The following is a 27,972-nucleotide window of genomic DNA, read 5'->3' as shown; positions in this document are numbered from 1 at the left end:
GATATGATATCACGCGGCAAGTAAATGGTGTTGATGCTCTGTTCATACTATATATTAAACGTTGAATTCAGACACAATGATCTGGGAAAAAATATTGAATATTTTAAGTCTGTGTGCCATTTTTCAATGGAATTACATGCATTATAGATGAACTGAATTCCACGACGGCACGATAGTAACGGTGTTGATACCCTATTCGTCATATACATTAGACATGAATACAGTGAGTTGTTCTCTGAAAAAAGTAAAATACTTTAAAACCCTGCATTAACGTGACCCCGATATTAACGCGATCCAATTTTGTGGACCCCAATTATCGCGTTATAGCGGGGTTCCACTGTATCTTTTATGAGTAATACAATGGTCCATAGAACAAAGAATAGGTCAACTTAAAGTGCTGGCACTTACCCAGCCACTACTACCTCATCATATGAATCAACTGCACACAGAACTTTTCCTCTAAAATGTTCTAGCTGTAATAATTTGCCAATCCGCCCCTGAAAAACAGGAAATTTTTTAAAATTTATTTTCAATTTATATTTTATCAGAAATAATGTATATAGACAGAATTTAATACTGGCATAAATTAGGAAATCCACAATAAATTTTACATTCACAGCTGTTAGATTAAATGACACAAGTTCCTAACCAAGTGAATGAGTAAAACATAAAATTTACTTCTACTGTTTCCATCAGTGCATTATTTCAGAAAATGTCTTGTTTGATATACTAGAGCTATGATTATCACATGACTGACACCATAACAAGTACTTTAAATTGCAGAACCACTGCCTGTGTGAGATTCACATAACACATCATTATCAATATATTTGATATTTCAAACTTTCAATGTTTCGGGGGAAAATCTAAAGCACTCATAAGAGGATGTTCTGATGATAGGCCTCAGCCAATAAATTGGCCATAGGTGAGAATGCCCTCTCACTTATTCTTTATCAAATACTTAAATCTTCAAACTGTGCATTATTTAGGAAAATGTCTTGGTTTATGTACTGGATCTATGACTACATGACTAACAAATAACTGAGACCATAGCAAGTACTTTCTAAGTTGCAGAACCATTGATTGCCTGAGATTCAAATACCTGGGCATTGTAAAAAAAAGGGTTGATTTCAAACTTGTAATGTTTTGGGGTAAATATTAGGTACTCATGAGAGGGCATTCTTCTTGTAATGGATCTCTGCCCAAACCTCAGCATTACTGGGGAAAATGCCCTCACACCCATTTGTTATCAAATACTTAAATCTTCAATCAGATAAAAAAAAGAAGGACTTTTTGATTAAATGTCAAGCTGACCCTGGTGTGTTGCAAATTATCCTCAAAATGGGCAGGTTGCTCTAGTTATACAACTGTTATCTTTGACCTAATCAGGGTTCAATCCTGCCTTGAAGCAGATCGGCAGAGATGAGTCAGAAGAAAACTGGTTTTTTCCTCATTTTCACCTTCCTTTTCCAATTCAATTAAATGCATGCTAAAATGTTTGAGACTAGGCACACAAAGTCATTAACAAAGGATAAATCAGTTGGACTCTACAGCAACTCAAACTGTGTGTTAAAGGTCAGTTAATCTCGTGAAATTGGACCAAAAAAGTGTTTTTTTTTCTTCAGTTTTAATTTTTGTTTCTGATTCTTCATTTCTAGCAGCTTTAGAAAATTGAGCTGTGTAAAACTACAAAACAAATGAAACAACTGCTCATTTTTTTCCATTCAAACTTTGAATGTAGCACTCCCTTATTATAATGACAACATGATCCTATTATAAGGCAAGTATTGTCATGGATCCCATTTCATAATGTGTAATAAAATTGAAAAGTAATTTATTTATACTTCATTATGCATACATGTACTCACTATAAGGCAATATATTCTATGACTCCCATGAATAGCATTATAATGAGGGAGAGCTGTATTTGGTCAGGCTATTTCCATTCGAGATCATCAGTGTTTCTCCCATATTTATCTTTGCATTGCATAGCATGCACCTAACAATAAACAATGTGACTCACATCCATTGTTACATCATAAACCATCAGATCATGATCTATGAACATGTGACAGTCACAGCAGGTCTGGATCGATGCCATTTGCAGCTGAATGAATGGTACACTCATGTTAATAGATTTATACAGAAATTTCTATGAAACTGTCAAGGAATTACTTTTGTTTTCATTTATGTACAAATTTAATGTATAAAATGATGAAATAAGCTGGAAATATTCAAATTTAGTGCCATCAGCAAAATACAACCCAAACCTCATTGTCCCCAGGTGATTATTTTCATTCATGCCTAAAAAGGGGGCAAGAAACAGGTTTCTTTTCTTTTTACTTTCAACTGCATTCAACCGTATCTTTTGCAGAGATTACTGTTTTGCTGGATGCATAGATGAATAAAATGGTGCTGCTTTCTATTGACTATTTTGCCTGCAAGTAAGCAGATGGCTGATAAATGGACCAAATTCTAAACTGATTGGGGAATTTTTACCTTAATAAAAATCTGGCCTCAAAAGTAAATTTTTTAGTCTATATTTTTTAAATTAATATTTTTGTTGCTGTTTTGGGGGTATAATGCCATTTCTCAGCACAATACTGGCTATACATGGCAGACAGTATAAGTGGTGGAGGAAGAACCCATGTAAACCCTAGTAAGAACCACTGACCCACAGAAAGCTACTGGCCGCTTTACCCACACTGGCCAAGCCCAAGGCTCTAGAGAGATGAGATGGGGTGATCTGTAAAGGTGAGCACCTTAGACCACTCGGTCATCTGTGGCCCCTTTCTTAAAGTAAGAAGTCTAAATTACACAGTATCATGGTACAGCTACATCTTTATCTTTTTCTGCAATTCCATAAACTTGAATCTATCATAAATTGTTATGACACTATAGAACTCAAAACAAGATTACTACCTAATGACACAAAAAATGGCATTTGGGGATAATGAATTAATATGGTAAACAAAGCTGAACAAGGTGGAGAATAGTAAATACACAAAAACAATGATAAGGAAAGGGAAGTAAAATTTCATAACCATTTATTTTAAGGCTAGTTATCAGTCTCTTCCCTAACGCCTGCAAGCTGCCAGTTCCTTTCGAGATTCAATGACTAGTTTCTGTGCCCTATTAATGAATTCCAAAGCTCTGCCTCCAGTTTGCAGTCTATCTTTTATTTATACAAAACAAAATTACAATGGCTAGCAAAATCTCAAGCAAAGTCATGAATAACTCATTATATTATGACCAGGGTGCTCAGCTCATCTGACTATGAGTATGGTTCACTGTTGGTCTAACACAGTCACACTTTATAAAATATACGAAGTTACAATGTTATAACCTCACCATCTATTGTCCAATTTTCATACAAATTATCAGTATTCACCAAACACTGGTCATCATTCTATGTAGGATTTTGAAACTTAATGCCCAAGACTACACTTCCCTTAAAACATAAGTAGCTAAGAGTGCAGTGTATGAAAAAGATCAGACCACATTTTGAAAATGAGGGTCAAGGACCAGAAACTGGAGGTCAGGGCCACTCACCGTATAGATCTCCATAGCTTTCTAAGAAACTGATAAAATAAAAACACAACAACAACACTGATTACACAGAAAATGCTGTCCTACAGAATAATCATGAATATTTCTGACAATTATTTAAATCTTCGTGTAGAGAATTTTGTTTGTGAAGTAGAACCTGTTTTGGGAGCCCACCCCTACTGCCAACATAATATGGTCTCTTATAGAGGGTCATTTCTCTATATAACTGATTAGGCCGCACATGAACTACATGTAAGATCAGTGATCTTTCACCACATTATTTCACAACAAGCTGTACTGTAAGGAGTTTTGTCATGTTAAAATTTCCTTATCCAATGGTAATTACAGCAAGCACCCATACCTTCCAATTCATAACAAGAAACCTCTGCCTTTCCATATTGTGCTGAACCACCTGTTTCCATCTGGACTTGTCCACTGTCATGTAGATCTTCTCATACCCCAGCCTGTGGCATAGTCTGCACCAAAGTAACTCATCCTCTGCTAGACTTTTCCAACTTCGGCTGACCTAGAGAAAAATGGTATGGGTACAGTGTTTACTAAATGATAAGTTGGGGGGGGAATCTTGTCAATTTGTTTAAAAGCCGTGAATAGGCTTTTACCATCAGGTGAAGCTATCTTAACACAGACATTTACCAAAATTTTGTAAAGGTTATGGATTCATCATCAGGTTTTTATCATAGGAGAATTATTATGCATCTCTTATTTCTGCACAATGCTGTATTTGTTCCAGTAGTGAGTTGTAAATGTCCATGGATCAGTAATGTCTTTTACAAAGCAAGCATTTGTAAAAGACAGCTTAATATTTATGTTCGAAAATTTTTACTGACTGGGATCCAAAAACTATAGCATGGCATTCATATGTTGCAAACTGGACAATGAGGTTCAATTAAATAATTAAGTCTTCATCAATTTGCGAAACAAAGAATGCCATTTGTTATAATGAACCTATTATATCCTTAAAATGAATTAAATTTCAAAATACAGTGTATTGTGCGGTTAATGAATACTCACACTGAAGAAATTTGGATCAAAACTAAATACTCTAACACTCCTTTGGTGTTAGGATGTAATCAATATGATTTTATCATTATACTTAAAATTACTTATTGTACCATTCCATTTATCCATAAGATCCAGAGTATGGTCATAAAACAATTTTAAAAACAAGAATAGTGATAAGAATTTCAAGATGGTGACTGGTGTGACAATTGGATATCACAATGGCACAATTTCCATTCAGGAAAAGTAGTAATAACAAGATTTTCCAGATATGATGGCCATACTGGATGTCAGAGAGGCACCATTGCCATTTAGGACCAACTAGATATTTATTATACAAAGTTTTTTTTTTTATTGAAACCCTTGAGATGATATGACTATCCACTCAGGGGTAGCAATAATGTGATTTTCAAGACAGCAACCATGTCAGCTATACTGGATGTGAAAGCAGAACCATTTTCATTTAGGAACAACTAAACATCACGGTGATGTCTTCTTGTCAAAACCGAATGTCAACTTGACCATCTCTATTCAAGAAGAATAACGCACAAAGATTTTTAATATGGTGGCCATATTGGTTTTCACATCAGCATAATTTTAATTTTTGACCAACCAGACAGCATAAGAAGTCTACGTGAAAAGCATATATTATCGGTGCTCAAAGAAAAAAAATGTTTGGCCACAGGCCCAGTGCTGGTGACTATAAAAAAGTCACAAGCCTGAACTACTGTTAAATGCCTCTTTCCAGCATGGGTGGTAATTCTTTATCAACACATAGCAACTGTGCAGAAAAATATGCGTGTGATTATCACTGGATATTAATCAATCTATTTCATGGTTAAAATCATACTGAAGGGCATAGGTCAATTAACTAATCAGAATGTTCAATATGTTACATACAGGTGGTCTCCATTTCCAACAGACATGGTACACACAGAAATGACTTATGTCGATATGTTGTTAGCCATATATGCCAAAAATTAAATGCCCCAACCCCTTTTGAAGGCATTCTTCACAAAGTAAAACTCCATCAACTAAGAGTTCTGAAATTTATTTTTGCCTGCTTTGCTTTCCAAATTGCCTTAAAAAAATTAATCACACTTGAACACTATTCTGGCAAGTGAAACAATAATACTTTCCGTTTTATATATATGGGGTAAAGTCTGACTTCAAAGAACATTGCCACTGGTCACAAACTTGTCAACAATCTTTAATATAGATGAATAAAGCATTCTCATTCAAGGCAATGATATCTAATAGCTTTTGATCACCTAAACACACCAGACATTTGTCTGGTTTACCTATATAAGGTTGTTCCACTTCATGATATTTTCTACCTATGCAAATTACCACAATGGGCACACCCATTGCAGTTTTCAAATGCACCACACTAGCTATCTTGAGCCAATTATGCAAACCATGCAATGGTGGTTTATACCTGACCTTACTGCCTTATAATTGCCTTTATTTAAACTGCCCAAAGAAATCTAATACATCAGCTCCAATCATTACTGCATACCAATTATCCATGCTACATGTAATTTGCATATACTTAAGTGTTTAAAGTTTTGTTCTATTTTTGAAGATTACTGAAAATCATATATTGATTTTCAGAGGAAAAACTATGTTTTTAGCATGACATGGCAAGTTGTGGCAGGTAAAAATCAAGAAAATAAATTTACACATTTCATCAGTGCAGTCAAAGTTTTCTCAGGTAAATTAGGTTTTTGGATGAGCCTGAGGGGCTCCTCACCTGGAATTCAGGATGGGCCAGTTCTGAAATAAGAGAGACCACAGGCATCAGGCTATCATATATTTTGAGCACTGATTGTTATGACCATCCATTGACAGTTGAACTAGCAATATTAACTTCAAGATGGCTGCTGTGATTGCCATACTGGATACTTAAACATCACCATTTTCAATAAAAACCAATTAAACACTGAGGTGAACATGAGTGTCACGTTTTATGGCAATCCTCAGAATAGTTTAGGAGAAGCAGTGATAACAAACCTGTGCTAATGGTCTTACAGATAGATGTCAGCTGACAATTTTTGGACAACAGGTCATCCTATAAGCACTTTCAATCAATGACCGCTAGAGCTAATAAAAAGCAAAAATGTGTTCATATGCCACAGATGCCCCCAATTTTATGATGCATTTAAAATGACAAAGGTCTATGTCATACATCGGCCATAACTATATGAACATCTGCCAGAAAGTAGTAAAAATCAAACTTGCCATAGGTCTTCTTAGCACAAAACATTATATGAAAGCTGGTTTCAATATATGAAGTTCTTCAAAAGTTAATGAGCAGAAATGGAAAGCAAAGTGCTATATCAAACAAAGACCATAACTCCATAAAATTTTCTAGAAAATGGCATTAAGATCATCTTAATTTAAGGCATAATACAAAGTCTGATTTCAATTCATGAAGTCATTCAAAAGTTATTCATTGGTAGTAAAGTTAAAGGGCAAATACAGACTACTGCTGTTTAAATTTTTTCTGCTATTAGACATTGAGCATGGAATTGCAGGCAATTTTGTTTTTTCCAATTAATTCTACAGGTGCACCTTCTTTGGTCACAAAAAGTTGAAATGTATGTGTATGACTTTTTTTAAGTGGATTTCCATCCACATCAATGTTGGCACTAGCTGTGGCAAAAGTTGCTAAAGACAATTACTGGCAATGAAAATATTCAATATATGCAATATCTAGCTGAGTTGCAATGTAAAGTCTTTGATGCCAACTAAAGTAAAGTACTTTCAAGGCTAAAATATACACATTCAATCAATCATTTATTAATTTTAAAAGAAAAGTAACCCAGAACATAATGGGTAGTTATTATAGTAAATGCTAGTAGATAATAACAGAACTCTTAAATTAAATGACAGCAAGATCCAGAATGGAAACTACCATGATATGGCTCATTTCAAGTTAAGCAGATATTCAAAGATATTGTTGTTTTCATGATTTACTTGTGCATATGATGAAACCTTAATTACAATAATGCAAGGAAATTATCACAGTACAGTGCAGATGACCAGGTCAAGATAAGGATTTTTGCATCCTAATGATTTTTATTTTCTAAAAGTTTTCCAGGAGATTTTAAAGAGAAAATAAAAGACAAATTTCAGGAGTCATTTTTAAAGTCTGATAGTAATACTTTAAATACACAATACCATAGCTGAAGGCACATGTGCAACAATTTCTTAGTTACCAGAACCATAGCTACTGACATAACATGATGACTGTTGCAAAATTGTTCAGTGCAAGTTGCAGTGGAAAAATAAAACAATTTCTGTAACAAAATTTTTAGCTTGGCATTTTAATATCAAATTCTAGGACATTTTATGACAAAAAGTAAATTTCAAGGAGGTTTCTATGATATTTTTTGTTGAATTCAAATTCCAGTTGGATTCCAGGACCTCCTTAAAATCATGATGGCACAAGAACCCTGTAAGAAGGCAAAACTGTCAGGCACAGATTATCTCACCTTTTTTTTTATAGTGCTACTAGTGCATTATGCACTACTGTTTTCCTGTGTCCCTTTAAAATGTTGTGTCCCCCAGATTTGGAGTCTGCAGAACACAGTGTCCCTTGCAGTTGGGATTCTAGGTGTGACACTGTATGTCTTGATTCATGCTCTTGATACTCATGCTTCCATCACCTTTCCCAATGTCTTGCAAACCACTCCTATTCTTATATATACCTTGACACCTGACAATTATACTTGCTTAACAGTTAAGTCAAATTGCAAGCAATACAGATCCTGATCTGCCATTGCATAATGCACTTTGCAGACTAGAGTATATGTTTATCTATTCAAATGATTAAACATAACAAACTGCAGAGACCCAGATCTGCCAGCACATTTTGTGATGGCAGATCTGGGTCTGTGCCATTTGCAGTTGCACTTTACTTAAATGAATATATATATAGTAGTAGTAAAAGTTGTAAATTTTTAGAAACTTTTATGCTGTGGAAGAGTATTTGAATCTCTAGTTATATCTTACCTGAGCACAGCTGCATAAATCTCTTGTATCCAGATACTTAAAGATATGAATGGCTACTTCTCTTGGCAATGTTGTATCAAAAAATGGAATTTCGTTTATTTCATCCTGAAAAATTATAAAACACTGACAAGTAAATTTGTTTAAAGGTCAAGAAATTAAATTACTTACTCACAAAACTGTCATTTAACTTAGTTATTTTTCCAATTTGTGTGTATTCTTGAATACCGTAGGTGATTTTGCTAAAATTGTTTTTTCTTCTCAACTCTAACCTGCATTAATACAAGTATATGAAAAACAAAATTTTTTTGTAGTGGCAAGTCTAAAAGGAAGAAAGTGTGTAAATGAAAATATGTTATAATATGCAGTACTGTTCCTTAATGTATTATCATCATTCAACAGCAGGGGAAGAGAAAAATAGTTGGATCAAAAGGTTAAAAAAATGGATCCTAGACTGCAGCTTGTGAAATTTACAGCCAATGAGACTGACAAGTAACACTAACAGATGAATAAAGACAAGAGGATTTTTCCTCAATAGTAAATTATATTTATATAAGAGTCCCATGAGAAAATTACAAATTCAGGGTTCATCAAATCTTGTGCATGGAGCCCAAGGCATACCAGAATATTGGGTCTTGGCTACCATGCTCATTCCATCAAGACTGAAACATGCTACACGAGGCTGTTATTTGAGCAGTAAGATGTGGCATCAAAACATAAATAATATGTAATATGTCTTACATTAATGGACCATGCTAAGACTAAGTTGTCCTTGTCCATGACAGGTTGCAATAAACCTACAGAAGATTATATAAATAGAAGACACATGTCTCCAATAATAACCTACCAAGTCGGCAATAAAGACATCTAAAAACCTCTCTTTTGCCTGCCATTTATCAAGTCTCTGTGCAAAAATATCCTCTATTTTCAGCCGTTTCTTCTCCAAATTACTTCCAGTAATTTTCCTTTTCCTTGCCTCTGGAAGCTCACTTTGAGCAACTGATTTTAACGTCTTGTTTACATCATTTTTACATTCCTCTGATTTTCCAGAATGAGAACCTTCATGTAACAAGTTCCCAACGATGGAAAATGGGTAGTACATTGTATTACGCGCAAGAGCATCTTCCCCAAGTATCCCTCGAAACGCTGGATGAATGTTTTTACAAAACTTGCATAGTACACCGTTACTACATCGACAATGATCATTGTTTTCAGCTGATTTTGAGTCTTTGGAAATAGAAGCACGGTTGATAATGTTTCCCGTGTCGCTGTCACCTGTCTCTACATGGTCCCGAATTTGTTTCGTTTCCTTATTCAACCAAAGTTCTTTTTTCCACTGATCTCTAAACTTTTCCAACTCGTTTACTGCCATACTTAAGATCTGCCGTATTAAAAAAAAATATACGGTATATAATCAAGCTAAAAAACAAAAATAATGTTGAAGCAGAACAATTTTCGATGAAGGGTAGACGCTTTGATTCTTTGTCGTTAAACGCTTATTTCAATTACAAAGAAAATCAATCGTTTGAAAGATAAGTCTTCAGACTGGTTAAAACGCTCTCATATATATCATATATCACGCGAATACGACCCCCAGCGTATATACAAACCTGAACTTCGATCGGTCTGTCATCTTGGTAAAAGGGAAGGTGTCAGATTAACACAGTCAGCATGGTGCTAGGAACAGTTTTTGAATACCTTTTGTCCAGTCCATCTCTTCTTATATCTTTGCTCTTACTGTACGTCTTTGTGTATTGTCTGTCATTGATGTTCTCTGGGCCGAAGCCTGGCCCTAACCCATTCTCTGCGCAGTGGGTGAAACCTCCCAAAGAATTGGTGACTGATCATGCCACCAGGAACAAAGTTCTAAAGCAAAGTAAGAATAGCATACATGATAATGGGTTGCACGAAACACTCAATAAACCAAATTGTTCATCAAATATACCTTTGATACACCTAATATACAGTTCTTTAGGCATATATTGCACGAAAATAGAAAAGTGGCTTGGTGTGCATTGGTAAAACATGCTCATGTATATTACTGGTTTGTATAAAATCTCATTCAAGTTATTTGTTTATTTCTTTGTCTTATGTTATGTGTTTAGGCTCTAATAAACATTATCAAAAGAAAGAGTAAAAACAAGCGTTGAAAAATTTAACAAATAATTTATTTCCCAGGAAAAATATTGTAAAATGGAAAAAAATAAGAACTTACGGTTTTAAGAATTTAATTCAAGAATAATCCATAGATTAAATTTTAGAAGCTCTTGTAATGAAATGTTCTAATTAAATTTGAGTTTGAGTTCAGACTAAAAATCCAAAATGGAAGGTGATGAAGTATACTGTAGTCAGTATTGTGCAGTCGTGTCTACAGTTCTTTGTTGATTCACAAACAATAATATTCCAGTGTTTGAATTTCTGAATAAAATTTTGAGAAATGTCTTTGTTCATGAATTTTGTATCAGCACTCAAATATTTCCAGGAAAAAGAATTAATCTTTTAGAATCCAAATTATTTGAATAAAAATTAAAATATAACTTCAAACTGGTCACAAACAAACACTTTCCAGTGTAATGCCCAACTGAGAAATATCTCTCTAAACATCACTATTAAATCTAAATACTGTGCAATTAAAAAGAAAACAGAATTGCGAAATAGGGCTGATTACAGTCTAAAGTCACATGCTCTTAGCATGACCTTGATAAAAACCAATCATTTTACTACAAGAATAAAATAAAAATAGAAAGTTGTTTACTTGTCTCAGTGATTTCTGAATCAAGGTTAGGAACTAAGTCAAAAATAGAAACCGTGTTTTTATTATTAGGTGTTTGTGAAAAGATTCAGGTCAAACTGAATTTTCTGGAAAATATCAAATTCCTAGTAAACAAAATCACATTACTGTGACATGTATTGAAATTGAAAATAAAAAGATTTTAAAACTTACAAACAAGCAATTAAATTAAATAAAATATAAATTAAATCAAATATACATGACACTTTGAATATTTTTGAATGATGTAAACATTTTCAGTACTTGACTCTTGTATGATATCTTTATAGAGTATCATAAGTACACGTATTAAAAGCATATTTAGGTGTGCATAAAATATATCACAAATACACCATAATTTTTTAATATAAACAGTGTATGTTCTTTGTGTATCATGCAATTGACAAAATTTCAGAAAAGTTGATAAGTGATTTGTTTTTACCAAGATTATCCCAATACACAAATTTGCAATTATTTTATTAAATTAATTAAATTCCAGCTAAATAATCTCATTAAAATATTTTGTCATACTGTTTTCCCCATGTTTGTTTATCTTCAAAGGTAGAATTCATACACCTTTTTACTTAGTTAATATTTCATATTTGTTATTCAAATTTAATTTAATTTTGAAATGCTTATCTATTTTTTCCAAGAAACCATTTATAAAATAACAGAGAAGACAACAACAAAATTAACATGTATTTAGTAGTACAAATTTTTATCATTATAAACAATTTTATAAAATTCAAAATAGAGCTAGATTTTATATCTATGAACAGTATACATGAATGTTATCAAAACATGCATGTAATTATGCAATTGTTAAGCTATGCAGAGAAAATTCTAACCATCTTCTGCAACTTACCTACTTTTCTAAAATTGTTATTTAATATATGACACCTGAATCACCTATATATACTAGGCATATCAAATGTATATTTGGGAGTATTTCAGGTACATTTGGGGTGATTTAGGTGTTTCTTGTAAACCATACATTGACTTATCTGGTCCTATAGGTAATTGCCTTTCTTTTAAATACCCAGGAATATCCATGATACTGTAGGGTGTTGTGTAAGTTAAGATCCAGTTGTATATTTTTTATTCCCCATCATCTTTCATAGCATTTTCCCCGCTATAAATAAATATTCTTATTTCAGTACATTTTATATAAAATGTTTACTTCTGAATATAACACATATGCTTGGCACATCATGTGAGTATGCTTAAAGAATACACAAATAACACTTTATTAATAAAGGAAAACACTGTAAAACACAATCTGCTTGAGTCCAAAGTCTACTCCCTCTGAGAAGTAAAGAAATGACAATTACGAATAGAAAATTTATTTCCCATGAGTGGCAAGTAAAAAATATTTTTAACAAAAAGAGTGGTGAATGAAATAACATATATTTAATTCCTGAAAGTGTAATCAATATATTGAGTCTGTTATATAGAAATTTTTTTGAGGGGTCCCACAAGAACAACGTTTCCATTGAAGAAAACAGTTTACATATACTGTGCCTCTTAGTTGTACATGTAATGCAATCTCTGTTAAGTAGAACATCTAGTTTTTTTTCAGTCTGCTGATTTCGTTACCCATCCGATGTTGAATCATCTGGTAGGTCCTAAAATTTATTTCCATTTCATTCAGGCTTACTGATGAATCATGAACATACATGATTTTATTACTATCCATGCCTTCTTTATTTCTCATAATGTTGCCAACGTCATTTTAAGTTACTTTTAATGAAATCTCTTGAGCAGTGACTTTTTCTTCTTAATCAGTCTATTTTCACTCCATTGACCAAAATAATATGTTCTACATTATGTTTTGATTCAACTTGAAAATTATATCCATTCCATTGTAATATGAATGGCCTTGCTGAAATTAAGAACACATTCTTTATTTTTCTCAGAGGTGAATGGGCTTTCATAAGTCAGAGTTTTCTCCTCACAAAATGCTCTTTAGTCTGAATGATTCTGTACAAAATCAATAATGATGGGGTTTCAGTTGGAATTAAACAGTTAAATAGCATTGGTATTTGTTTTATCGGCAGATAATTGTACTGTGTAACTCCATAACCTGCTTCCCACATACTCTAATTTTGCCTTATCTGGATTGGTGGGTCATCTTGTACATGGTACTGTTATATGATGATAAAACAAATATAAGTTTATTTGACACTGACTTTCTATTCATACAGATTTATAAACTTCAGAAACAAGAAGCACGCATAATTTTAGATGCATCTATTGATCATCCCTAAAAAGCATTGTTTACAGAATTCAAATGGTTCACAATATATGACATGATAGATTTTCACAAGGCAGTTCTTTTATATAAATGTCTACATGTAACTGCACCAGAGTATCTTCTGGACTTATTCAGGCCCTTTTCAACACAATACCTGTTGAGATCAATATCACATGGAAACCCTCTAGCACCAAAGCCGAGAACAGAACAATTTATAAAGAGCTTCCAATACTCTGATACAGTTCTGTGGAACAAGCTTACACTACATGTAAAATCTGCTGGAAATATTAGAGTATTTAGGAAGAGATATCATGAGCATGTATGTGTTTCTAATGGATAATGGAATTTAGTATTTTAATTCTAAACATGTTAAAATAAACAGTAATTATTGCTATCTTCATATAATGTGCATTGTTATACTCTCCTTATGAGGGCCTCAAGGGAGAATAGTCCTTGACTAATGAGTCACCCTCTATAAATAAAGCATTATTATTATTATTATTATTATTATTATCATTATTATTATTATCATTCATAATTCAAGCTGCCTCTTAATTAAAAAAGCTGATACAAAGAAGTCAGATAAGTTGTATGCCTCTATGTTTTTGACTTCAGTAAATAATTACTTGCACATTTGAAAAGTCAGTATGGTCAGACTTATGTGGCTTTCAGGAGTTTAATATTTGTTCATACAAATGAAATGGGCAAGTCATATAAAGAAAGGATAGATTCAGTCATAATGGTACTAGATGGTATGTGCATGGACTTGGTGATTCTCCATACAGCGGAGAAATCTATGGGAATGACAATATATCTTATGGAAATATGTTTTGCCTCAAGACACATACATGTTCTTCACCTGTACCAAAGGAAATGTTTTTGCATTGTGTGGGTTATTAATTTATCTGATAAATATTGAAAATATAATTTAAGTTTTGAATGTTTTTTTGGAAAATATTTTACTTCTCTGTCTTTAATAATATTATGGCATCTTCAATTGCTTTGCAGTGGAGAAAATTTGAATTAGCAATGTCGATACATCTGTACATCCATCTGTCAGTCCTTGTAACTGTTATGTATATTTGATTTATTTCTTTGCTAGTTTTAAAAATAATTTATTCCATTACATGCTAATGTAGTGTAATTTTATTTTCCTGGATTTGACATTTTCCAGAAATTCATTTCCAGAAATTCAGTTAAGTTTGACCAGACTGTTTTTTCATAATCAATAATAATATCAGATGCTGACCTAGTTCCTGACCTTGATTTAGAAATCAGTGATTTGAAGTAAACAACTTTTTTTTTAAATAATTTTTTTCCCCAGAGTACAAATCGTTGGTTTTAGTCAAGGCGCTACGGGGACCATGTGATGTTAGGCATGTAAAATGCTTCTGTGTTGTTCTAGAAACATGATCATGTGACCCTCATATGGGAATCTGTTTTGCATCTTAAATTAGTGTATCACCTTTTTTTATAGAGAATTTAGCCAGTCGGGTTTTAAATCATTGACACTTAAAGGTGTTTTGTTGTGACCAGTTTGAGATGAATTTTTGTTTATTTTTCTTCAAAATTTTTTGGATTCTAAGAGATTATTTTTCCCAGGAAATACTTTTGCTCTAAATAAATTTTTGGACAAAGACAGTTATAGAAATTTATACAGAATTCAAATTGGAATATTATTTTCTGTGATTCAAGAAAGAACTGTTGACATATCAGTACGACACTGACCACAGCATACATCATTGCCTTCCATTTTGGATTTCATCAGGATTCAAACTCAGTTTTATTAGGACTTTATATTACTGGGCCTTCTATTTTTTAATTATTGGATTATTCTTGGATTATTTTGGATTTGATTTGTAAAACAGTAAGTTCTTTTTCTCAGTTTTACCTTATTTTTCTAGTGAAATAAAATATTTGTTAATTTTTACAAAGCTTGTTGTCTTCACTCTTTTCTTGTTGCGTTTTGTAAGAGCCTAAACGTAACAGTAGGCTTGTTAGCAAGAGTTTGTAATTTCATACACTAATGAAATTTGGTAGGCATATAAACATGGCAGATGTTTTTTTTAGGTCAATATAGAAGTTTTAAGTTGTCTTTTGGGACAAATGCTTTGAAAAAATACCTTGATAGCATGATCAAGCAAAAAACACTTGAGGTAGGCAAATTAAATATGGTATGCTTATTTGGATTCATATATAGATAAATCTGAATAGATCTTCAGGCCATTTTGAACATTTTTCGTGTTTTACACATTGTATTTAACTTTGTGGACTTTACATTTTGAAAAAAATATGCTTTTTAGCAAACTTATGAAAAAGCAACTTGAGATAGCCAAATGAAATCTGGTATGTATATTTACATGTGGTTGACCTAAATAAATTTTCATGCAGATTATTTTTTTAATAAAGTTTCTGAAATGTTTAAACTTGTTGTGACAGACGTTTTGGTCTGAATTGGGGGTATATGTGTTTTGCAAACACAAAGATAAATGTTGCAAAATTTACATTCATTGCCAACATACTAATTTTTATTAAATCATAAGAAAATAAAATGAAAAACCAGAAACAAAGGATTTTGGTCAACTGATATACAGATGCAGCATATTACCGTAAGAGTTTGCTACACAAAATGGCTCCTCATCTTTCTTGGTGTTTAACAGTTAGGATGTCAAATAATTTACATTAGGCTCAACATTTTTCATTAAATAAACTGCTTCATAGAATCACTGTGCTTAGAAATAGTGATGTTGTCCAGATTATTGTTCTTGTACTTCTCATTAATGTCAAATACTACCCTGGATGATCCACATGTGCATTTTCTGTTATGTCTGTCCATCATCCTTGCACCATCTGTCTTATGTCTGTTCATCGTCCTTGCATCATCTATCTTATGTCTGTCCATAGTTCTTGCACCATCTGTCTTATGTCCATTGTCTTTGCACCATCTGTCTTATATTGTCCATTGTCATTGCATCATTTGTTTTATTTATGTTGTCCATTGTCCTTGTATCATCTGTCTTATGTCTGTCCATTGTCCTTGCATCATCTGTCTTGTGTCTGTCCATTGTCCTTGCATCATCTGTCTTACGTCTATCTGTTGTCCTTGCATCATCTGTCTTATGCATATCCATTGTCCTTGCAGCATCTGTCTTACATCTGTCCATTGTCCTTGCATCATCTGTTTTATGTCTGTCTATTGTCCTTGCATCATCTGTCTTATGTCTGTCCCTTAGCACAAGTTTGTCATTGCTACAACTCCTTAACTACTTGCAGTGAGCATTGCCTTGAAACTTTACTTATGCATTCATCCCATGATATGGTTGGGCTTAACTGAAATGGTTGCTGCTAGGATATCCAATATAGCTACCATATTGGCCATCTTAAAAATCTTATCACTACTCGTCCTACATGGATGGTCATATCAACTTAGGGTTTCACTTAAAGACTTGTATTGTTTTTCCTGTTTGAAAGTGGTACTGATATAATGTTCAGTCTACCAGCCAATGCACCCATCTTCAGAATATTGTAATACTTGAAATGAAGATAATATTGACAGGGGGTTTTGACTAAAAGACTTCTTGTGATGTCTTCATGGACATAAAAGAATAAAAGGTACCGATCTCACATCTAATATATCTGTCACTGCAGCCTTCTTGAAATCGCTACTACTCTTCAATAATAATAATAATAATAATAATAATGCTTTATTTATAGAGGGTGACTCATTAGTCAAGGACTATTCTCCCTTGAGGCCCTCTTAAGGAGAGTATAACAATGCACATTATATGAAGATGGCAATAATTACTGTTTATTTTAACATGTTTAGTATTAAAATACTAAATTCCATTATCTGTTAGAAACACATACATGCTCATGATATCTTTTCTTAAATATTCTAATATTATCAGCAGATTTTACATGTAGTGGAAGCTTATTCCACAGAACTGTACCAGAGTATTGAAAACTCTTTTTAAATTGCTCTGTTCTTGGTTTTGGTATTAGAATGTTTCCATGTGATATTGATCTCAACTGGTATTGTGCTGAAAAAGGCCTGAATAAGTCTTGAAGATACTCTGGTGCAGTTCCATGTAGACATTTATATAAAAGAACTGCCTTGTGAAAATCTATCCTGTCATATATTGTGAGCCATTTGAGTTCTGTAAATAATGCTTTTGAGGGATGATCAACAGATGCATCTAAAATTACATGTGCTGCTCGTTTCTGAAGTTTATAAATCCTGTCAAGCTCAGATTTGGCACAGTTTCCCCATACATTAGAACAATAATCCATTGTTGGAAGAATATATGACTTGTAGTATAGATTGCGAGTTTCCATAGGTAAATATTTCTTGATTCTGCTGAGAAGGGCAATTTTGGATGACAGTGTTTTACAAAGCTTATCAATATGGTCATTCCATAATAAATTATTATCTATAGACACACCTACAAGCCTTTCATGTTTGACATTTTCTAATGGATGATTATTTATTGCAAGAGACAGTTTTGGGTTCCCTGACTTGTGTAGCTTTTGTGATGTCCCCAAAATCATACATTTTGTTTTACCTTCATTAATTACCATCCTATTTTGTTGTGCCCAGTTTTGGACTCTGATAAGGTCTGAGTTTAATTTCATTTGGATAACTTCAGTATCAGAACTAGATGTATACAAAGTTGCATCATCTGCAAACAAATCTGTGTTTGTGGATTCATTATTTAATGGTAGATCATTGATATAGATAAGGAAGAGGAGAGGGCCCAAAACTGAGCCTTGAGGGACTCCTGAATGAATAGTGCGAGTTTGAGAGCTAATATTGCCAATGCTTACTTGCTGAGACCTTTGGTTTAGGTATGATCTAAACCAGTTTAAAGAAGGATTGTCAAATCTGTAACAGTTCAACTTTTGCAGCAGAATTTCATGATCAACAAGATCAAAGGCTTTCTTGAAGTCAAGGAAAACAATCCCAGTCATATGTCCATTATCCATTTCCTTCAGCCAAAGATCAATTAATTTGGTAAGTTCTGTTTGGCACGAGTGGTACTTTCTAAATCCTGATTGAGCTTTATGAAATAGAGAGTATGTTTCGAAAAATTTATAGACCTGAATGGCTACATGCTTTTCAAATAGTTTTGACAATACAGGTAGAATTGATATTGGTCTGTAATTTCCTGGATCCTCCTTTTCTCCTTTCTTAAAGATAGGTGGAACCTTTGCACATTTCAATGTTTCTGGAAAATTACCATTCATTATACTTAAATTTATGATATGCGTTAGTGACTTTGTTATTACTGGTGCAGCAATTTTAAGAATTCGTGGACCAATACCATCCAATCCAGAGGATTTATTAATATTAACCTTAATTAGCATATCAAAAACATCACCTTCACTAACATTAGCTATTGAAAAATAATTTTCATCAGGAATTTTAGCTTTTATAAATAATAGAAGAGCATCAAGTTCAATTGGGATATTAGTCTGGTTCTGAATACTCTTACTGGAGATGCTTATGAAGAAATTGTTGAACATTTCCACAATGTCTTGTACAGATGTTGCTATATCATCATTTTGCTTAAGTCTAGGGGGAAGGCAACTGTTCTTGCGTGGGTTCAGCTCTTTTAGATGCTTCCACAATGTTTTGGTACTCTTACTTTCATTAATAGCCTGTTTATAGTAGTTCTCTTTTGCCTTATCTATCAGGTACTTAGTTTTATTTCTCCACTTTCTATAGCTTTTCATGTCTTTTTTCTTGTGGAAATTATCTCTTAGGTGCCTAGCCTCATTGATCTCAGGGGTAATCCACTTGGGTGTAATTTGGTGTTTAACCCTTTTTGTTTTAATTGGGGCATGCTTGTCTAAGGCTGCATTGAACATCTGATACCATTTGTCCAAGGCAGTGTTGACATCAGCTATAGTGCAGACTGATTGGAAAGGTTTGCAAACTAAATCATTTAAGAACATTTCCTCATCAAACTGTTTGAAGTCCCTGTATTGAATTTCAATGTGTTGGCCATTTTTAGATGATTTCGGAACATGTCTAGTTATACAGACTGGGTAGTGGTCACTCAGTGCATACACTGGTACCTTAATTTCACTTATGTTTTCAGGTTTATTAGTATAGACATGATCAATGATAGTAGCACTTTTATCCGTTACTCTAGTTGGGGTGTTAATTAATTGAGTAAAGTTGTAAGTTTCAAAGCTACTTATCCATGTTAATGGTGGAGTTTTCATATAGTCAATGTTAAAATCACCTAATATGATAATTTCTAAATCTTCCTTAAGTAATGCTTTTTGAATTTGAACCTCAAATCTATCAATCCAATCAGCTGTGGAACTAGGTGGCCTGTAAACCGAACATAAGAGTATTGGCTTTGATTGGGCAAGGGTTACTTCGATCCAGATGCTCTCTACCCCAATAGTCTCTAGATCAACACGTCTGTTATAACTAATGGAACTGTCTACATAGAGAAGAATACCCCCACCCCCCATGGATTCCCTATCTTTTCTTTCAAAGTTGAACCCCTGTATTTGGAGAGCCAAATCATCAGTATCATCGGAAAGAAAGGTTTCACATAGACCTAGAATATTGACTGATCTAGTTTGCTGTAATATTAACTTTATCTCATTCAGTTTAGGGAGGATGTGTTGAATATTTAGGTTGATTACTTGCAGACCTCTTTTGAGGAGGCCAAATACATGACAATTTTGATCAGAGGATTGATCTTCAGACAAGGTAGTATGCCATATATTGTTTTTAGACTTGACAGATTTCTTTACATTGCCTTGATTATTTACATAAACATATGAAGAAGATAACATACAAGATCCATCTGTTGTACCATGACCACATGTAGTGGATATTTGAGAATGGTCAATATGAGACTGATTTACATACATACAAGAAGACATTAACATATTAGACACTTGGGGGGCCTCAGAGGGAGAAGTAACTTGAACAGTATCACACAGTTGTTTACATGTTAACAAGTTGCACTTTGTACACAAATCAGATAGTGCCTGAAACCTGTTTATAGAATTATAATTATTACATTGAAAAGTGTACACATATTCTAATGCATTTTGTTGCTGGATATGTGTTGCATAGGCTTGTACATCATAGCCTTCTACCTGTTGGTATGTGCACAACTTTTGCTTATGTCCTAGTTCATTACAAAGATGGCAGCGAATCTGTTTTCCATGCAGACACCGCTGTGTTACATGACCGTGCTCTCCACAATACAAGCAGTTGTCTGACTCATGCCTAACCCCTTTTATAAGTCTTATGTACTGGTCTATATTCCTAAGGAGCATGGCAGTACCTCTGTTGGACAAGTGGATTTGGTCTCGCTGGTACAATTGTTGGTTCACTCGATTGTCTTTGAAGAAGGTCCAGTATTGCGGAACAAAGAGTATTTGGAAATTTTCACACAACATACTTAGGGTGTCATTTAGTTGAGTCATAAGTGCATCCCTTCTTGGCGGTAGACCTGAGATGATTATTTTACACTCTGCGTTTTTGGACCTGATGGCATACAACAAACTTTCATAATCATCCTCAATGCCCTTCAAAGATTGGCCATTACTGTAATTATTGCCACCAATGAGAAGAATTACAGTATGATATGGTGACATATCCATTTCCAATATTTTTTCTGTAATAGTGTTAATAGTAGCACCTCTATGAGTTTTTACGTCAGTTTTATATAACCCTCTTGTTCTTACTCCTTTGATTATTGATGATCCTATGAGAAGAGATCTGTCTTTAACTAAACCATATGACCATATTAACATGGGGTTGTCATTAAAAAAACATCTTATGATAACCAGTTGCTCCTGGATGAAAATGGTGTGCCAGTCATGGATGATCATGTCAGCAAGGGGTTTTGACTAAAAGACTTATTGGGATATCTGCTTGGACCTAAGGTGGCGCTCTACAGTTTCACATTTTGCATAGGGTTAGAATTTTAAAGAAAAAGAATTTCCCTGGCTTTCCTCACTAGTTATACTTTCTATTTAAAAAAGACCTTGTATATCTTGGGTATAATTCAAGGAACCTTTAATTCCTTTTATTTTGGTTTATGATTGATGGGTGTAATATGGGTTATAGAGTATACAGCTTGGCCTTACTCCAGATGTGCACCTTTCAAAAAAGTGCTTGCACCACTTGGTCATTTTCACTTCCTGAACTTCAGAGGTAAATTGTATAAAAAAGAGCTGATAACGATTTTTACGTTTTATATATTTGGTAATTCATTCATTGCACTTTCAGAAGCTGGTATTGTCTAATCTGGTAAAATTTATTTTCCCTTTTTTAATAGCTGCTATGGAAAGTGTACTTTAGACTAATTCAGGCTAATTTTTAAGCACAAGGGAGCAGTCATTTTAGTTACCAGTGTGCTTAGATCATGTACAATTTCCAAAAGTAGAATATCCAAAGAAATATCCACATTACATTAATGTAGCATAGAGGTATGCCAGATTCTCTCCATTGTGCCTGTTTTAAATGCAGACAACTTCACCTTATATACGTCACTCTCTCAAAAGTACTTAATAACTGGTGAACGCCCCCTAAATGAAATTGTGCCAATCTGATGTTCAGTATGGCTACCACAGTGGCCATCTTGAAAATCTTACTATTGCAACTCCACTTACATGGATGGATATATTAACCTGTGGTTTTCCCAAAAATATCTTATGATGTCACATTGCTCCTGAATGAAAACGGTGCCAGTCATACATCCAATATGGATGCCACATCAGCTGTATTAAAATCTAGTCACTATTCCCCCAGAATAGAGGATCATTATGACATGGAGTTTTCAACAAAAGACTTCTAATTATGTCTGCTTTATCCTAAATTAAGATGGAGAAATCCAATATCTGTAACACATCAACTAATTTGAAAATCTTGTTACTGCAAAAGAATTTCAGAGATGGTATATACACTTGAAAGTTGAAAGAAGAAATGGTCTTATCTTGAATTCCTGGAAATTCTTATCGCCTAGTTGAGTGGAAGTCCCTTTTAGGGACTCTTGTTTTGTGTTCTGAAGGATTAAAGACTTTTTTCTACTGTTTTCAAGGGTTCAAGCCAAACAAAGTGCCGGAGAACCTAGATGCAGTAATTATAGGAAGTGGAATCGGTGGATTGACAACAGCTGTACTTCTTGCAAGAGCTGGAAAGAAAGTTTTAGTACTGGAACAACATGATCAGGCGGGTGGTTGCTGTCACACCTTTGTGGATAAAGGATTTGCATTTGATACAGGTTAATGTAACATAAGTTTTTCATAGTCCATCAGTCATTATATTAAATCAATAATGACTAAATCATGTTTGTTTTTTCGAGGATTTTGAAGATGTGAGTACATAATCTTGTTTCTTCAAAATGATACAGCAGGGACTTGCTATTTACCCTGTTACCTATATAGCATACAAAAGGCAAAGTTGTCTCTGATTACTTGTACAATATTACATGCATGCATTTACAGTTCTCTATTAAAACAAAATCTGTCCTCTTTCTGTAGAAATTATGTTTTTCATCCTCCATACTTTTCAGAGATATATGTCAGGGCTGAGCAAATTATTTTTTTAACAACTAGTCCAGGACAAGTGGTTTCAGAAAATTCACTAGTCCCACCTTTCTCTTCACTAGTCCCACCTTACTTTTCACTGGTCCCAAAATGGTAATCACTTACCGAGATTTGATGAGACGTATGTACTTAATCCATAGAAGAAAAGAAAATAATATACAACATAATTATTTCTTAAAAGAATTTAATTTTTCAAAAACATTGGTTGTTATACATTTGGCTTCTTCAGGTTCTTGTATATATGTTTTGGCTGATGGATTTGAAAATATGTCCATGTATATGTCTGCCACCTGTACCAGCACTAAGCCAGCAGTTGATAGCTCTGTCTGGGTTAAAGTCCTCAAGCTATGGTCCATTTGCAGAAATGTTCATTAGCATTTGTAAACTCTTTTGGTTTAAGGAATTCCTTAAAGAAGTCTTGATTAAGTTCATTGAACTAAATCCTCGTTCACACTCAGAAATAGCTACCGCACACTCAGTATCCGGCTTACATTTTATCCCTCCATTTTCAAACAAATTTACCTTCTCCAAATCGCCGTTATTACCTTCCTTGCGAAAATAATTTTGCAAACTCATTTTATCCACAGAGTAACTATCAGCTTGCTTGACAACTACTTATAAAGTGATCATAACATCAGTTTTCTCTTTTAAATACGAACTGAAATGGCTCTTTATTTAGCATAATTGTTTCGCTTCAAACACAATATCTCACTTGGAAGTTAATCATCTGTATAATCAATTATAAATTAAAGAATCATTACTGTCATTTAATCAGTTCATAAAGGAAACCAAGATTGATGTCGGTAAAGTACATTTCATTAATTTCATTACACTGACTCGCTAGATTAAAATCATAGTGAGCCGCTCATTATGATCTAGATTGAGTAAACTCATTGCAACAAAACCGCTTACAACACTGCTAATTGATGATCCTGGCTTTTTTTTGCTTGACATGTTTTGATTTGCCGATAATTTGGTTGCTTAGCCCTGCGGTAACAGGATGTAAATGTATACATGAAGTGGGGTAGAATTAAGTATTCAGAACGCCCGGATGGCATGATTGGCCAAATAAAGGTAGATATAGTGATTAAAGCACGAAAATAAGGACTAGCCCGACTTTTCTTAAAAAGCATTTGTCCTGGACTAGCAACTTGGAAAATTTTACTTGTCCGACTTCAAAAGTGACTAGTCCGGGACATCGGGCTATGGGACTTGCTCAGCCCTGTATGTGTACAAGTTTTGAATTTATTTTATAAAATAGTATTTTAACATAGTAAAGGTTTATTGGTGCAAATTAAATTTAATAAGTACCTGTAAGTACATGGACCAGTGCATGTAGTTGGGTTCTGTTAAATGTACAATTAATAGAATACAATGTTGGAGAAAAAGTGGAAATATCCGATCTTACCCTCCGACCCAGGATGGTGCTCATTGTTAACATAAGCTGATACAAATATCTACTGAAAAGTGCTTGGTTTCGCTATGCATCTCTAAAAAAAATGTTTCAAATGGCAAGAGGAAGAGATCAAAGCATTATCTTATTTGCAACACTCCTATTACAACCATATTATAATTAGTTTTAAAGCTGAATTTTCTCTTAAAATATGTAATGTGGAACAATGGCTAAAACAATTTGAAATTGAAACATAATAATGTAAAAATATAGTCGCCGGAGTCAAGACACAGGTGTAACCTGAGTTAAACAAATAAACAAAAGTTTAGCTGTTTTGTACCTAAAACAATGGTTGACAAAGCAAAGTGCATTGTCAGAATTTGCATAATTTTCATGTTGGACTTGAAATTTGTCCTACCTTGGCTACATTTGTGTAATAAAGATAACAAAAGGCCTAAACAATCATAGGAACACCAGAGATGCACTCTGGTTAACTCTGTGACATTGTCAGAATTTGCATAATTTTCATGTTGGACTTAAATTTTTCCTACCTAGGCTACAGTTGTGTAATAAACATAACAAAAGACCTAAACAATCATAGGAACACAGTGCATGTTTATAATCTGAAACCTGTACTTAAAAGTGGGCATTGTTTTAAAAACAATCATGTCAGCATTGACTATATTCCCTATTAATATTTTTCTTCATTGATGAGGTTAAAGCTATTCATGCCCAACTTGATGATTTTGGTAGATTTCATGTTTAGAACTCTCAAGAACACATTCAAGGTGCTGAAGTCCTTTATTGTGACGATACTCATTTTTTGAATCAGAAATGCAAGACTTCAATTGTATCATTTTTGGAAACCTTTGGCTTAAATTTTTGAAGTCCCCAATTTCTTTTGTGTAAACATATTAGTACATCTTTTGTATTTGTAAGAATCATGAAGGGATTAGAAATTTATTTGATAATTCATTTGTAGTTTTGTTTGTACAGTGAAGGTAGGGAAGTAAAGAATTAAGCAAGTCCAGAAATTTGTATAGTGAGATGATCATGAGTGGAGAGAGAGATACGTTGTATGACACCTAATTAAATACACAAAGAATGAAGTGATATATAGTACTTTATTTATCCTTGATTCAGAATGCACAAACATGTAATCATTTTCATATAAAATTTACATGACCAGTACATGATGCACTTTATAAGGTGACATTCATGCACAGAAATCATAATTATGTAGACAGTTTAAATTTGAAAAATACAACAATACCACAATGATTAAAAAGTAATAATCAAACAAAAATATGACAAACTTTCATTTCAGGTCAACTCAGAATTAGGGTACTAATAGTGAATATGATCTACAAATGGAATCAGTGATATATATTCTATGCTATAATGTACTACATAAAGCATGACATAAATAATTATGTCAGAATGCTCAGGTGGCCTAAGTGGTTAGAGTGTCTGTCTCAGATGCAGGAGGTCATGGGTTAGAACCCTGGCCAAGTCATACCAATGACTTATAAAAAAATATTACTAGCAGCTGCCTAGCTCGGCACTCAGCATTAAGAGGGGAGTGTTAGGACTAGTCAGTCTCTTATCTGGATAACGTGACTGGGAGGGAGATGATGCTACATGTCTGCGGCTTGATGCCCCACTCCCAGACATCTTTATAAACTGCCACACTGCAGACATCATAACAAGACCACTCCAGTGGCCTAGTGGTTAGAGCATCTGACTCGGATGCAAGAGGGCATGGGCTCAATTCCCAGCCAAGCCATACCAAAGACTTATACAAAAATGGTACTAACAGCTGCCTCGCTTGGCACTCAACATTAAGGGTTAGTGTTAGGACTGGGGTCATGATAATGTGACCAGATGGACATCATGCGGCATGATGCCCCAGTGCTAAACATCACTATACACTGCCACACTGCAGACATTGTAGCGATATGACTAAAAAAATGTTAAAGCTACGTTAAAGATCCAAATCACCCACACTCTTACACATACCACCTATAGCAAATGAATTTGAATGTTTTTGAGGCATGGACAAATTTGCAGAACATCTTGGAAGTCATTAAGATGTCTGCTGTCACAAATTGAGGTGCCTCATTTAGAAATTTGAGCATCTAATATGCCAGTGCATCCATTGGCAACACCCTACCTAAACTAATCACCTTTTCTGTCAATTATTTTGTCCTCATTCATCTGCTTGTAACCCTAGGACAATTCACTGATATTTGATAGATGAGCTGTCTTATCCGTGAACATTTGCCTTCATGTTTTATTTGCATCATCCTCGCCCCATTTTTAAAGCAGTTTTAGTGGCTTCTTAAAACCAGCATTGCTGAGGAACTATTCAAACATATTCTGGTGCAATATGTTGTGAACAGACCCACTTCTTCATTCCGATGTGTCTTATAGCTTATTTGGTGCTCTGTTTCATTTTTTGAGTTATGGACTTTGTCCATCAGTTTGATATCACTGAATCACTAAACAGAGGTTGTTATAACCAGCATAGCTCTAAATTTGTTAAAGATAATCTAATGCAATTTGATGTGAACAATATCTTCTACTGGTAATGGAAGCATGTCTTTTCTGTTTTATTTGTTATAGAGTTTTGTGCTTTGTCATCCATTTTATATCTTTATTTTGGATGAGGAACCATTCAGCTTATCTGTGTAATTTGGTATGAACACTGGCTCCTAGACATTGAAATGTATTTTTGCAGTTCATTCTCATCTTTTCTTTGGTTCCAATTTTGTTGAGTTATGTGCACTGTCAGTTGATTTCATATTTACACAATGAAAATTGTCCATTACAGCCCCATTATAACTTGAAACCTTTTAGACTATTTCATATAACATTTGAATTAAAGATATATTTATTTTTATTTAAGCTTTGTCTATTATTTTGAGCATGGTGATAGCCCTCTTGAATATTTTGATTCAAGGTTATTTTTGTGATTCTAGTGTCAGTTTAAAGTTGGATTCGGGAGGGAATGCTGCATTTGCTAGAAATTGGATTTAAACTGAAAAGGAATTAATTTAACATAAGCATACAGTGTACTGGTATGTTTTGATTGTCTTACAGGAATTCATTATGTTGGAAAGATGATGGAAGGAAATGAGACTCGCATACTGGTTGATCAAATAACTGAAGGACAAGTGGTATGGGTCCCCATGGATGAAGCTTATGATACAGTAAGTCTGCATGAACAAAATATTTTGGTTTTCAGGTATGTTTACTAGCCAGAATTCAACATGCTAGATTAAATAATCCTATAGGCTCAGCTGTTAGCAGAATACTTTATGGCATTGACAAGTGACAGTATAGATTTAGATCTGCCATTACATAATACACTGGCAGATCAGGGTC

The 27,972-nt window shown here is 33.8% G+C and overlaps 2 protein-coding genes across 3 annotated transcripts in view; one reads left to right on the top strand and one right to left on the bottom strand.

Moving 5' to 3' along the window:
* Window positions 1–10,042, bottom strand: part of LOC149770778 (F-box/WD repeat-containing protein 8-like) — a 49,948-nt gene extending 39,906 nt beyond the window's left edge. For both annotated transcript variants that reach the window (XM_089949126.1, XM_089949127.1), the window contains exons 1-4: window positions 9,431–10,042; window positions 8,587–8,691; window positions 3,911–4,075; window positions 409–497 (exon numbers count right to left, since the gene is read on the bottom strand). In XM_089949126.1, coding sequence (XP_089805252.1) covers window positions 409–497; window positions 3,911–4,075; window positions 8,587–8,691; window positions 9,431–9,955 — 884 coding nt within the window. In that variant the 5' untranslated portion in view covers window positions 9,956–10,042. The remainder of the gene's footprint in view (window positions 1–408; window positions 498–3,910; window positions 4,076–8,586; window positions 8,692–9,430) is intronic.
* A 122-nt stretch (window positions 10,043–10,164) lies between these two features.
* The window catches only part of LOC149770777 (all-trans-retinol 13,14-reductase-like), a 63,063-nt gene continuing 45,255 nt past the window's right edge, over window positions 10,165–27,972 (top strand). The window contains exons 1-3 of the mRNA XM_089949136.1: window positions 10,165–10,459; window positions 22,685–22,867; window positions 27,688–27,797. Of these exons, the coding sequence (XP_089805262.1) occupies window positions 10,255–10,459; window positions 22,685–22,867; window positions 27,688–27,797 (498 nt within the window). The 5' untranslated portion in view covers window positions 10,165–10,254. The remainder of the gene's footprint in view (window positions 10,460–22,684; window positions 22,868–27,687; window positions 27,798–27,972) is intronic.

The sequence above is a fragment of the Sinohyriopsis cumingii genome, unplaced genomic scaffold (genome assembly GCF_028554795.1).
Source record: "Sinohyriopsis cumingii isolate HCF-2022 unplaced genomic scaffold, ASM2855479v2 utg002371l, whole genome shotgun sequence".
NCBI lineage: Eukaryota > Metazoa > Mollusca > Bivalvia > Unionida > Unionidae > Sinohyriopsis > Sinohyriopsis cumingii.
Note: the sequence above shows the minus strand (reverse complement) of the source record. Positions and strands in the feature narration are given on the sequence as shown.